The 14,608-nt window shown below is 41.3% G+C and overlaps 1 protein-coding gene across 1 annotated transcript in view; it reads right to left on the bottom strand.

Annotated features, from left to right (window-relative positions):
* Positions 1-315: 315 nt before the first annotated feature.
* LOC141441956 (anillin-like) overlaps positions 316-14,608 on the bottom strand; it is a 24,282-nt gene continuing 9,989 nt past the window's right edge. Inside the window, 15 exon segments of the mRNA XM_074106844.1 lie at positions 316-478; positions 480-540; positions 543-648; positions 7,776-7,788; positions 8,360-8,547; positions 9,277-9,351; positions 9,353-9,416; positions 9,418-9,443; positions 9,787-9,867; positions 10,435-10,580; positions 11,029-11,175; positions 11,855-11,945; positions 12,291-12,452; positions 12,863-13,018; positions 14,510-14,604. Coding sequence (XP_073962945.1) covers positions 370-478; positions 480-540; positions 543-648; positions 7,776-7,788; positions 8,360-8,547; positions 9,277-9,351; positions 9,353-9,416; positions 9,418-9,443; positions 9,787-9,867; positions 10,435-10,580; positions 11,029-11,175; positions 11,855-11,945; positions 12,291-12,452; positions 12,863-13,018; positions 14,510-14,604 — 1,520 coding nt within the window. The 3' untranslated portion in view covers positions 316-369.

Here is a 14,608-nt window from a genome sequence, read left to right as displayed (position 1 = left end):
TCAAGTGCAATGAATGGGGCAGACACAATCCAGCTGTCTTTTGCTTTGTTGCATCGAGTATCGCATTCAAAGATAATTTTTATTAAATTAATCTCGAGCATTTCAACAGATGCTGAGACAATTTTCTTTTCTGTCAATACTCTTCTTACGACTTCATACGAAATATTGATAAAATTCAGTAAGGCAAACTAAACATTAAGGTCCTACGCTAGGTGCCGCGGTTTGCACGGAGCGGGTGGACACCTATTGAGAAATAGTATAAGCATGAGCAGCGCTAACTGCGCGCGTCGCGTGCGACGGATTGTACCTCGCTCGCGCCAGCTAGCGTAGGCCCTAAAGCTTTTCAGATGCCGCTATAAAGCACCAGGCTTACTCGTCATCAGGGCAGCACCTGACGTACTCTAAAGCTTTATTCAAGCAGTCTAACCACACATCGCGATCTTTAGCCGTGTCCGCTGCCAGGAGGTGCCTTCTGACACCGACCCGTCTGCTTTCTTAACGTGACCAGGGACCCCGAGTCGGGGACGATGAGGCCGGCTGCACGGACGACTCTAGAAGGATGGTGTTGGGGCGGGCGCAGAGGTCCCGCGGTGCTTTCACGACCTTGTCGGAGACTACTGTTGCGAGGTCGATGTCGCCGATTGGCATCTGGGAATTAGAGGAGTTATATTATACTAAGAAGTTGTTTTTGTTAATCAGGAAGATACTAAGTAATTTGCCTTCATAAAAACAAACACATTGTATCGCTTTTTACCAGACTTTTAAAAAAACGAGTTTTGATAACCGAATTGATATTCGGTTGATTTTTTTACACAGTAGCGACAAACGTCCATGCGATCACCAGGTGTTCATCTCACCACGGTCCCAAGATCAAATAATAAACTTCACTGCACTTTTACTATTTATTACGAAAATAATACAAGAATGCATATGTAGTATTAGGTGGATAAAAAATATTGACTTTCTAAAGGAACGTCATTATACCAGGAAAAATCTCAACAGCGCGATGCAGAATGGTGACTGACACGGGACAGCGACATCTAGCGGTGAACTTAAAAACTAAAAATTGTATGCAGAAGTGAAGTCGTGTGATTAGAAAGGAATTGTGCACACTAACGCCATCTGTTGAGAAATTTCATGTAACTTAAAGTAAACAAAGGAAACTGGATTAAAATCTATGAGAATTTAGAATTGTGTGACGGTTTAACATCCCGCCCACCAAGGACAACTGAAAGCATTGTCCTTTAGTTGCAATATAACTATAACATTAAGTGATTGGATGTAATTAAATTCACCCATCAAAAGCTATAGTAGGTATACTACTAGTAACGCTAACAAAAAAAATCAGCACAAGAAACTTATTAGCTGCTGCTTCATACACATAAAACAAAGTTTAACTAAAGAAGTAAAAGTAAAGAACAAGCAACATGTAAACTTTGTACAAAATAAAGAAAATAAAATACAAAACTTTCAGATAAAAGTAAAGTTGAATAACAGCATTAACTAGCTAAAGGGCTCCACTTGACAAAGGCATTATATTTCCTTATTATTTAAATACTAACTAGAATTGAATAACAATAATAATTATTTTCCAATAGGCAAAACACATAGCTTTCCTATGGATCTTTTTATGGGGCTACCATTACATTTCAGGCTAACAACACGTGTAATTCCGTCCAGTCCAGTATGTTTATCAGTAATGATGCCGTACAACCACTTAGCCGGAGGAAGATTATCCTCTTTAACTAACACTATATCGCCGATAGCTGGTTCGGGCGTATGATGGGTCCACTTATACCGATGATAGAATTGGGTCAGGTACTCACGCGACCAGCGACGCCAGAAATCCTGGACCATTCTCTGAGTCAGCTGCCATCTTCTTAGGCCGTTGACGTTGCTAGCTTCGTAATTATAGTCTGGTGGCAAAACTAAGGGTCCTCCTACTAGGAAATGTCCTGGAGTAAGAGGCATTGGGTCATTACAGTTTTCGTTGATCCGTGAAATTGGCCTGGAGTTAAGACATGCCTCAATTTGACACAATACTGTTGCAATTTCTTCGTAAGTCAAGGTCGAGTTCCCCACAATTCTCTTAAGGTGGTATTTTGTTGACTTTATGCCGGCCTCCCACAGGCCACCGAAGTTTGGTGAATGAGGCGGTATGAAATGCCAACTCGTTTCATTGGTGGCTAGGTTGTCCGAAATTTCTGAGAGCATGGATGACTTTTCATTGGCAAATAAATGTTTGAGTTCACGAGCTGCGCCTACAAAAGTTGTACCATTGTCACTCCAAAATCTCTTTGCAGTGACCCCGACGAGCTTCGAACCTTTTAAAGGCAGCTAAAAATCCTTGTGACGTCAAATCGCTTACTGGTTCGAGATGCACTGCTCGTGTAACCATACATATAAAGAGACATATATATCCCTTATATGCACGGTGTCCTCTGCCCCTTGAGGTTCTAAAATTCATCGGACCTGCGTAGTCCACACCACTGTGAAGAAACGCTCGTGCAACAGTTCCTCTTGCTGATGGTAACTGTCCCATTAAAGGGTGCTTAGTTGCTGCGTTGTAACGAGTACATATGACGCATTTACGGACGAAAAGACTTACTAAGTTTTTTGCACCTACAATCCAATACCTTGATCTTATATAATTAAGCATCAGCTGTGGAGCCCCGTGTAAAGTCCTATCGTGCGCATCAGCTACAACTAAATCAGTGAAATGCGATTTATGGGGCAATATAATTGGGTGTTTCATCTCTTCACTGATTTGAGCATGCCGAAGTCTTCCGCCTACTCGCATCACCCCTTCTTCATCGAGAAATGGATTTAGCGAGGTAATTTTACTTTTTTTACTAATTTCTTCATTTTTTTCAGAGTCTCTATTTCATCTTTTAGTTGATCCTGTTGCACTAGCTTTATACATAGAGTTAAACTCTTTTGCAGCTCTTGGCTAGTCAACCATTGACTACATGACTCTTTTTTAAACAGTTTCACCATACGCAAGCAGATTGCTATGACGCGTATTAATCTCCTGAGTTTCGAAAACCTCAACATTATGTTTGTTCCTGCTGTTTCTACTTCTTCAACTATTCCGCAAGTATTTGCCAAACATAACTTATTACCTTTTTCTTCTAACTTTGTTTCTTTTACTATATATCTTTTATAATTTATGATTTTCTGTTTCAGCCAAGCAGGACCTTCCTTCCAGAGTGGTTCATTTATTGATTCGTAAGTACCTCTCGACGCGCAGTCAGCAGGATTTTCCTTGGAAGTAACATGGGCCCATTGATGGGGTTCAATTGAAGTAATTATTTCGGAAACACGATTCGCCACGAACGTCTTCCATCTGTTTGGCCGACTATTTAACCAGGACAAAACTATTGACGAATCTGTCCAAGCATGGATGTTCATCTTGTTGATGCCCATTACTTCCGCAACCTCCATCAACAACCTTGTCAACAAAACTGCTCCACAGAGTTCAAGCCTGGGGATGGATACCTGCTTAATAGGTGCCACCTTGGTCTTCGACGTTACTAAGGACACATGCACATTCCCATCTTTATCTATAACACGCGAGTACACCACCGCCCCGTAGGCGTCAGACGAGGCATCACAAAATCCTTGCAGTTCTAGAATTTCATCACCACTACTGGAATGATTCCATCGAGGTAGCTTGAACGCGGTAAGTTGATTTAGTTTCTTTCGGTAAGTTAACCACTCTTTCAGCAATGGTGCCGGAACTTCATCGTCCCACTCGATTCCTGTTAGCCACAGTTTTTGGATGAAAATCTTCGCTAATATAACCACAGGAGCTAACCATCCTAGTGGATCAAATAATCGCGCTATGTCCGATATGACTTTACGTTTAGTTATGGGTGAGCTGACAGGCGGCAACTGCACCGTGTATTCGAATTCATCATTGCTTCTGTTCCAGGTAAGTCCTAAAATTTTTGTAGTAGTATCTATTTTGAGAGGTAAATTCTCTAAGTTGTTTTCCTTTTCTTTATTTATTTCTTGCATAAGTTTCTTGTCATTAGTAGTCCATTTTTGTAACTGAAATCCACCTTTTGCTAGTAGATTGTCTAATTCTTTATATATCTTTTTTCCTTCTTCCACAGATTCGCAGCCAGTCAGCAAATCATCCATATAAAAGTGATTCAACACTCTTCCTGCTGCCAAGGGAAATTCGTCCCCTTCATCATAAGCGACTTGACGTAAGGCGCGTACCGCGAGATACGGAGCAGACGCCGTTCCGAAAGTCACTCTCATTAATCTAAAATGATCAATGTCATCCTCAGCTCTTTCACGCCACACAATACGCTGAAAATCAGCATCCCTGTTATCGACCTTTACTTGTCGATACATTTTAACGATATCTGCCACTAGACAGATTGGATGTAGCCTCCACTTGAGGATGATGTGACGCAAATCAGGCTGTAGAGTTGGTCCTACTAACAAATCTTGGTTGAGAGATACTCCATTACTTCCAGGACATGATGCGTCGAAAACGACCCTTAATTTCGATGTTGTCTTATCCTCGCGAATCACTGCATGATGAGGTAAGTACACCGCATCAGGTTTGAGCTTGTCTTCTTCTGATACCCTTTCCATGTGTCCGAGCTCGAGATATTCCTTGATAACATCGGAATATCGAGTCTTCAACTGAGGGTCCTTGGCAAATCGTTTTTCCAGCTGCATAAACCGTTTTGTGGCTATAATCTTGGAGTTACCATACTTGCAGCTAGGATCTTCATCTCGGAACGGAAGCTTGACTATGTATCGACCAGTGTCATCTCTCTTCGTAGTAGCCTTAAATATCTCCTCACATCGCTTTTCTTCCTCCGTATAACTTTCGGTCACAGACTTCACTGAACTATCAGCCTCAAGTTCCCAGAATTTTTTGAGTAATTCATTTTCGACGTGAAGGTGGTTTACGCTGATAGTGTTTTGTGCCGAAGTTTGTTTGTCGATTGGACCAGATAAGATCCATCCCAAAGTAGTTTTTTGGGCAATCAGGGCTCCTGGTGGTTGTTTAATAATACCTTCTTCCAAAATTTGTCCATAGACGTCGGCCCCCAGGAGCAAATCAATCTTATCAGGCTTGTCGAAGAGTGGGTCTGCTAACTCAATATTCTTAAACTCGGACCACAGTTCAACGACAATCTTCTTTTCAGGCAGGGTTGATGTAAGTTTGTTTAACACAAAAGCATTCACCATATATTCAAATTTCGGATTACGAAGTGATTGTATCTTTAACTTAACTATTGACTTGGAAGCTACTGTAGCACCCTCGTCGCTTCCTAAACCCGAAATTGTGCTTCTGTGCTGCATTTTCTTTAGTCCTAATAATTGAACTGCCGACTCAGTGATCAAGGAAGCCTGCGATCCTTGATCAACCAAACATCTAAGAGTAATACCTGTCCCCAATTTCGACTGTGTCTTGACTAAAGCCGTTGCTAACAATACTTGATTACGACTTGTCGAAAAATGGCTTTTGACTTCGGTATCGGTAGGTCCATCATTCGCTGACGAACCCGCTGTGGCTGCGTGCACAGCCGCACCCGACTCAGATGACTGATTCGATCCACCAGAATCAGTCTCTGATGTATTCTTGGGATGTAGTAGTGAATGGTGTTTTCTTTTACATATGCGGCATCTAGTGGATTGGCGGCAAACAAATACTGTGTGATTGGGACCTAAACAATTGAAACACAGCTGACTAGACTGAACGAAACCTCGACGTGCGTCAATATCGATTTTTGCAAAACTCTTACAATTACCAATTCTATGATCCTCAGAGCAGTAGGAACATGACAGGGCAGTTGCATGATGAACCTTTGGATTGTTAGTAGCATTAGAGATTCTGCTAGGTTGATGAATGGGCTGCTTGTTGGGAAAATTACTAGGTTTTGAAGCTCTAGGCTCTGCAAACTCCAATGCTCTAAACCGTTTTTCCAAAAATCCATTAAATGTTTCTAAAGTCGGCAAATCATCTGACTCATCACAGGCCTTCAGTTCCCACTGCTTTCTGGTTTCAGGATCTAACTTTAAACAAATAATGTATATAACAATAGTATCCCAGTTAGTTACATCAATACCAATATTCTTTAAGGCGTTTAAGCACTCGTTTGTCGTGTCCAGCAGTTCTTTGATCCCATTGGCAGCTTCTGTTACTAAATTTCTTTGGCTCATCAGTCTTTTAAGTATGTGGTTGGCTAGATATTTCTTATTATTGTACCTCTTTTCGAGTTGTTCCCAACATCTGGAATAATTTTCTTCAGTTATATCTACATGTCGCAAGAGTTGTTCTGCTTCGCCTGATAAGTGACTCTTAAGATAGTGTAACCGTTGTACGTCGTCTAAAGATTCATTTTTATGTACAAGTGCTACGAACAAATCGCGAAACGTTGTCCATTCCGAGTACTTCCCAGAGAATTTGGGAATAGTAATTTCAGGCAATTTATTCTAGATTTAATTGTTCCTTGTACCCGGTCCGGTCACACTTGCAGCTCCAACAGTAGGCTTCAATTTACTAAGTGCAGATGTTAACTCGCACTTGTAATCAATGTACAGGTCTTCTGTTTTCGTGTACACGTCGTCTTCAGAATATGCACTTTCGTTCAAACTCCTGGCATCTGTTCCAATTACAATTTCATTATGTGTCTTGTTAAAGTCAGCCCATAGTTGTTCTAGTATTTGTAATCTTGTAGACAAATGATCGCTGGATTTTAAACGTTCTTTAGGCGATTTCCTGAAATTGTCTCTGGCTCTCTGCATACGATCTAGTATATTAACTTGAAGTTTTGCTTTATCTTCCATTGTTAAACTGCAGTTCAGTGTTGAAAAAGTTTATTCAAAATATTCTAAGTCCAGTACGCCGCGATTTTTCTAAGTGTTTTTTGCTAGTTTACTCTAGGGTAAATCGGGCATAGGTTCCCCGTAGTCGCACTTTTAAGCGAATTATTCTAAGTCCTAGACAACAGCTTCTAAATTTTTACAAGTCTTTTTACACTATCTTTCACTAATTAACTTCAATGTCAACACAATCACAATTAATATTTAAAGAGTACTCACAGTTGTCCTGGCTCACTCACTAACACTAATGATGACTCGAAGGCTGCTGACGTCAGAATCCGTCTCCGTTCCGCCGATTTAAGTCCGCCGCTCTGCTCCACAAGTCCGCATCCGGTTCGAAAAAGGACCAATGTTCATCTCACCACGGTCCCAAGATCAAATAATAAACTTCACTGCACTTTTACTATTTATTACGAAAATAATACAAGAATGCATATGTAGTATTAGGTGGATAAAAAATATTGACTTTCTAAAGGAACGTCATTATACCAGGAAAAATCTCAACAGCGCGATGCAGAATGGTGACTGACACGGGACAGCGACATCTAGCGGTGAACTTAAAAACTAAAAATTGTATGCAGAAGTGAAGTCGTGTGATTAGAAAGGAATTGTGCACACTAACGCCATCTGTTGAGAAATTTCATGTAACTTAAAGTAAACAAAGGAAACTGGATTAAAATCTATGAGAATTTAGAATTGTGTGACGGTTTAACACCAGGTGTAAAGTGGCCCACGGACACCTATAGTACCAATGGAACTGTTACATTACATTGGAAGAACTGATGCACTTGTTTTTAAAAGGCACCCATGTCATGGCAAAACGGGAAAACATCAGTCGCCAGTTCATTCTAAACTTTAAAACAGGGCAAGAAATACCGCTTAAATAGTGGCGGAGCACCAATCATATTGATGGAAACCACTTTCCGTCGGGTACTACGATGAAAGAACTTAGCAGCACCGACAAGGTTAGAGTTTTTGAGAATACTCGCCATCAGCAAGTTTTCATTATTTGAAACAAGGAAAGTTCAAACAACAAATCAAATTATAGGTAGTTCCACCAGAGTTGAGGTTACGCACTCAAGAACATGTCGTGTAATGACAGCAGGATTTTAACATTTACTCATTGTTGCATTCATTCTCCCTCTGTGCAATCAGTTCTTTTTGTAGATGTCTCTCACTTGTCTTCTTCAGCCCATAGCCACCCAATGCTGAGTGTAGGCATCTGCATTGCTCGCCACTCATCTCGGTCCAGTGCTCTCCTCATCCAACACCTTCCCGCCACTTTGACCAGGTCGTCGGTCCACCTCATCTCCTGTCTACCAACGTTTCTCCGCCCGGTTGTGGGTCTCCACTCCATCCATTTTGTAAGCTGTGCGTCACTTCAACTCTGGTGGAACTAACCTATATCAGATTAGGTTCAGGCGGACTGTGCCCAGTAGTGGTGTCTATACACAGTCCCACCCTATTGGCGGAGCTGCAGCTGTGGAATCACCTTTTTGTGGACGTCGTCGGGTACTTCCAGTAGGCGAGGCGCGGCGGGGCGAGGCGGAACCAGCGGCGGTGCCAGGCGCCCAGCCCCGACACGTCGTCGAACGCGGTGAGGAACGCGGCGTGCGGCGCCGGCGCCGCCACGCGCAGCCGCGCAGAGATGCCCAGGCTTATGGAGCCCTCCAGCGGACTGCCGCCTGGGACCTGAAACAACAATACAACCTTTTCTCAAACTTGTAATGAAATGTGTATCTTGTGTTCTTTAAAATAATAGGCTTCAAAGTATACCATTGCAGGTCTATTTACAGGTCAAAAATCCCTTGGTGATTTTGACATACATAAAATAAAGAAATAAATAAACACTAATGATTATTGATTTCTTGGAGTTTTATTTATTTCCGTGCATGTTTGAGAAAAGACTATACGAGCCTCGGCGTGAAAGAACTTGCTAGCCTCGTAGACCCATACGGCCATATAAATTTGGTGTGTAGAGATACCTAGAAATCTGGAATAACATATAGGTTACTTTTTATCCCGATATTCCCACGGGATAGGAATAAAATCTCAAATTTTCAACCGCCAGCAACATTTTCGGGAAAGAAACATGGGTATTAAGTAAAATCTGGAATTTCGATTCAACTGCTGGTTTTTCCGGTTTACGCGTGCGAAGCCGTGGGTAAACACTAGTGGTATTCTATTATTAACAGGTTCCCTGTACTACGAGGCCAGTGTGGATAATACAGTTGTTCTTTCGATACAGAATAAATTGTATTATATTATTTTAATTCTTGAAACACATTTAGATAACCAATGAAATTACTATGGGGACATAACATTGGGGATATTACATTACTATAGCATCAGTATGGGGACGTGTCAAAAGAATGTTGCACATTGGTTCGGGACGGGGAACCTGTTAAAACTGTATCCGACCTTGTTGAGCGTGAAGTTGTTCCGGTTGGCTTGCGGCAGCGCGAAGATGCAGTAGCCGTGCAGCGCGAACTGCGGGGCTGCGGACCGACAGCGGGCCCGCCGGGCTCTGCACGCGCGGCGCCTTCAGCTCCGACACTTCGATTGGGCGTCAGGAGCTTGGAGTTACCCTGACACAAAAAAGTTTTTTTTTAAAGTTGATTGACAACTATTTTTATATTTAATAAAACAGCCGTATAGCCAAAGTTAAGAGAAAAGAGGGGTGAAAATCGAATTAATGGTGTTTTTTTATAAATCTATACAACGTGTCTCTGCCCTCTGAACAAAGACCGAAATCCCGAGTCGTATTCCTTCTCAGGAATGTTTTAGTATTATACATTATTTTATTAGATGAATAAATAAATTAAAAAATTAATGCTTACAAGAATTGAATCGTAAAATCAGTCATTTATCCGTTAATTCAAAGAAGAAAGAAGAATACATTTTGAATAAAATAGTGCATTGAATTCTTACCTTTTTATTGGTAATGTGATACTTGACATCATGAGGCAGTATCTCTTTCGACGCTTGCAACAAGTAAACCTCAACAGTAACCTAAAAAAAAAGAAGTCTGAAGTCAAGACGACGATAATGAGTTTTTTAAGTCTTGAATTTCGTCGAACAACAGTTATTTGCTAATCAAAACAAATCATATTAAAGTAGGTATCTCCCTTTACTTATTTACATTTTTTTTTATAAGCTTGCGACCACGTTTCCCTCCCATTTGCAGAATACCATATGATGCCGAAATTTCGCCGTCTTATTCCATGTCTTGATGGAAAGGGAATATTGGCGATTGAAAGGAACTTCTTTGGTTCCGCCGTCCTCCGGTCAAGTACTTATGCAGAGCGCTTTTTTTAGTCAAACGGAGAGCCTGTGCGTTCCGTAAGAATGGTGGGGGAACATGCGTCGCCGACTGTCTAACATATTCTTCTCGTGTGTCTTTTCTCCATTTGGTAGTCTCAAGAAGTTAAAACAGTCAGAGGCCTTATTATCTAACTTTATCGGAATCACAACCGTTTTGACCACATCTTTCTGTCACACAGTGTAGGATGAGGATAGAAAGAGATGGTGAATGCGATCGCGAGCGCTCGGGCGTTAGACAACGGGCACAGGGCGTACCTTGAAGTCGCTGGCGAGCCCCTCCATGCGTATCTGGTCGGGGAAGTGCAGCAGCTGAGCGCTGGGCTTGGTCAGCTGCATGCTGGTGGCCACCACGCGGTCGCGGCACTTCAGCAGGCACACCGCGTGGTGCCCCACGGCGCCGTCTGCACACAGATGCTACTGTTAAAGCCTTTGGGGCAGCCACAGACTCAAATTTTAGTTATTTTTCCGCATATTAAACATACAAATTTGAATATTTCGCAAACATATCACTGAATAGAAAAATTCTTCACAACTGCCCAATGATTTTAAAAGATCTATCCAACGATTTAGACAAGAAAAAAAAACCCCAGTTTACGTCTATGGATACCGTATTTTTTTCGGAATAGTTGGCATATACATATATACTAGATATCAATGCAAAATTACAACTTTCTAACATTGAAAGCATCTGAGCAGAGCCAGGGACGGACAGACAGACAGACATGGCGAAACTAGGTTCCGTTTTTAGCATTTTAACTACGTAACCTTAAAAAGAGTGGGATCGGCCCCTCGTCAACCCGTGCCGCGTGCTACACTAACCCAACAGCTAATATACAGTGTACAGTATACCTGCGTTGAGCTGGCGCGTGTACTCCCTCCGCAGCGGCACGCTCAGGCTGTCTACAAGCAGCGCGGCCATGCCGGGCGCCGCGCCCGCGCCCGCGCCCTCCACTTGCAAGCGTTGCACCTCGTGCAGGCACGCTTGCCGACGGTGCGCTGAAACACATAACAAATAATAAAAAACTATATAGATTTAAGCGTCACTTTGCGGAGGTACAGTTTACATGTGTGCCTGTTGCACGGCAGGGTTATTGGTGAAAGATAAAAATGGTCCCGCCGGAAGACCAGCGCTGACTCCATCCCAGGAGTCCGCATTTAGGTTGAGGCGGGACCTTTTTGTGTACACATCTAAAATGTAATATTATTTATTATTTTGTATTTCCACTCTTTTTGTAATATCTGGATGTATCATGTGCGTCGAATAAACTTTTTCGTAATAATAATAGGGGTAATTTTAAGTGTACCCTTTTTTTCGCAATTAGGTAACTTTGGGTTCTTTCTACTCATAATCATTAGCACTAATTATTAATTTGGACGAATAAAAACCCAGCCAATACGATTGTGCGGGTTAATTACATTTGAATTTGACATTGATAGTACATAAGGTCCACTGTCATAACTCTTACATTTGAATTTTGAACTTGACATGGATTGAACTTAAAGTCCATTGTCGTAACTCTTTTCGTACTCGGCTGGGTTCGAAAGGGCTATGTTTTTGACACTTTTGTGACTTCTTTTTCATACAGTTTATATAGGTCGTCACAAAACAGATCTCATTAAAGAGGTCTACACGAATTAATACCAAAGAACCTAGAATTAGTATGGGTGGACTCACTTGCTAACAGGAGTAACCTCTCGCCCTCAGCTTGTTCGGTGGACCCGCTGAATTCTATCGTGGCTGCGCATAAGTTCAACGCTTGGCTCGCCTGCAATATTAAAGCAATTGAATTATGAGTAATACTTACCAAACACCCTTGATTTTACCAGCAGAGCTACCTTAAGATAAATGTCTACTATACGGATTGTTTCTAAAATGATAGGATAAAAGGTTAGTTTTAAGATGAAGATCGTTCTTCTGACCAATCATACTAAGACTAAGTAATACACATTCATCTGTAGCATCACAGCATTTTTCAGCCTATTCAAAAAACTTATGGCAAGCAACGGCCATTGACTTCTGACCTATGGTTCAGTGTGATCAAGTATAGGTTGGCGTTGTAAAGATTTCGTACACAAATTACGCACATTGCCGTCAACTAGAAAAGTCTCACCTGGGATATGACAGTCTGCTGTTTGGATATTTCGTTCTGCAGCTCCTTGATGCGTTGCCGCACGGTCGTCACGTTAGCGGCGGGCTCGTCCGGCGTCGCGGGGACGTCCCGCTCCGGCGAAGTGTGCCGGATGACGCGCATCGGCGTCGTCGGCGTTGACGACTGGGAAAATAAAGTTGCTTGGATTCCTTTATTTTTAAAATATTGTAGCTACGACGAATACGAAAAATAAAAGATAAATTCAAAATTTCAAATTCAAATTCTTTATTGCATCTGACATTATAGTACTATATTTATTTTTATTTATGCGCGTATACTAGGTAAGAAACGATAATTTTAAAATTAAGTGTTTCCACCAATGTATCAGTGTGTTACGATTCTTACTTACGAATATCAATTAATAATATTTGTGGTGTGTGGTCGCAAAACTAAAATTTATATTAGTCCCCGGAGATATCCTTAAGATTTTCGTTTCATTTTCGCCCCACCTAACTACCATTTCACGTGGTCCCAGTTTTTGGCACCCGCCCATGTAAACCAGAGATGAAATGATTATGATGACTTGCACTTACTGCACTCTGCATCCTCCTGTAGAAGCTGACGCTGTGCACCAGCTCGCTGCCCTTGTCGACGCGGGGGGTGACGGCGGTGGGGGGCTGCACCTTCAGCGGCGACTTGAACTGTGTCTTCTCCTGGTACACGAAACTGGTTGAGGACAGGCAGCCGTTCTGCAACCCCCACATACGCTACTTAGCCCTTACCCAATACCCGACTGAGAGGTTCCTCACAGAATTAATAAAGTGGATTAGCACTGATCGGAATTAATTATACAAATCCCCGAGTTAAGTGCTAACCCGGGGTTAAGTATTCTTTCTGTGTTTCTTATGCTGGGTCCGCGCGAGCCCGCGTATAGCAGCGTTTCCATCAGAGATGTGCGAGGATGTGTTACGATTGCGAGAAATATGTTTTTCATTAACGAATAGAAACTATTCATTTACCCCGCCTCGCTACGCTCAGCTGTTTCCACCAGAGATGTGTAAATGAAGCGTTTTTATTGGTTAATGAAAAACACATCCCTCGCAACACATCCTCGCACATTATTGGTGGAAACGCTGCTTAAGAGGAACAAAAATACTACGGGTGCTAATAGCGCGAGGCGCTAATATGGATAAAAAGCCATATATTTCTTTTGTTAACTCAGTCTGCAACGAAGTTAATAGATCAACAAGTGGCTTGTTGCAGATATATTGGTTTATAAAAGTTAATAAATAACGGAATTCTATGGTAACAAACATTAAGCATATACGCACGTCTTACTGTTCTACTCCGTGGCTTAATAGAAAATCTGTACTGAAATTTGTTTCTAATTCAATTTCTGAATCGGGTTGAGTATCATCAAAATGTTTCCAATATACCTATTTTTTTTAAATAGTCTTTAATATATTTTATCTACATGCATATCATAACTTCCCTATTATATATTCAAAAACGACTATCAAATGGCCTTTATTAAGAAACCTGGTATCTGCGGGTGCATCTTAATGTTCACATTAAAGTACAGTGCATCCTAATGTTTACATTAAAGTATAGGTAATACTTTTTTTTAACAATGCATATCCGTACATATTGTAGAAAACTTATGACATGCATGTAGATATTAATTATTATTCAGTCAAAGTCAAAGTCAAAATACAGGCCATATCTGAACATATTATAGAAAACTTATGATATGCATGTAGATAAAGTTATGTATGCGGCTATACATAATTAGGCATTAAAACACTCGTGTGATCTTATTATGAAACTCGCCTTCGGCTCGTTTCATAAAACCACACTCGTACTTTAATGCCTCTCATTATGCACCAGCCACATAAATAACTATTTTATTATATTTGAATTTTACAGCGCATTGGTGATTTAACTGCAATGCTGTAATTTTTTATTGACAAATAAATAAATAAATAACAATGTATTACATTTTAGACAATGAGGAAAACTGATTGGATTTCATTGTAACTCTGTTATGATGTAATACGAGTAGCAATGGGGTAGAGTGAACATTTTCCTTAGGCAAAAGTCAGAGAATAAGTGTACAGTAGTGTGTACACAACCTTTACCATTCTCGACATCACTGACTTCACGTAAAAACTACACGCTACACCACTACATACATACATATTACATACATACATACAGGACACTAGTTCTTTCCTACTCACCTTGTTAATTTTAGGCGGCGTCGGTCCATCGCTCTCTTCGTCCAGCGCCTCGTCCAACATATCGTCCAGTTCGCTGTCGCATGCGCTTGCGAATCCTCG

The sequence above is a fragment of the Choristoneura fumiferana genome, chromosome 24 (genome assembly GCF_025370935.1).
Source record: "Choristoneura fumiferana chromosome 24, NRCan_CFum_1, whole genome shotgun sequence".
NCBI lineage: Eukaryota > Metazoa > Arthropoda > Insecta > Lepidoptera > Tortricidae > Choristoneura > Choristoneura fumiferana.
The sequence above is the reverse complement of the archived record's forward strand: the minus strand, read 5'-3'. Positions and strand labels throughout refer to the sequence as shown.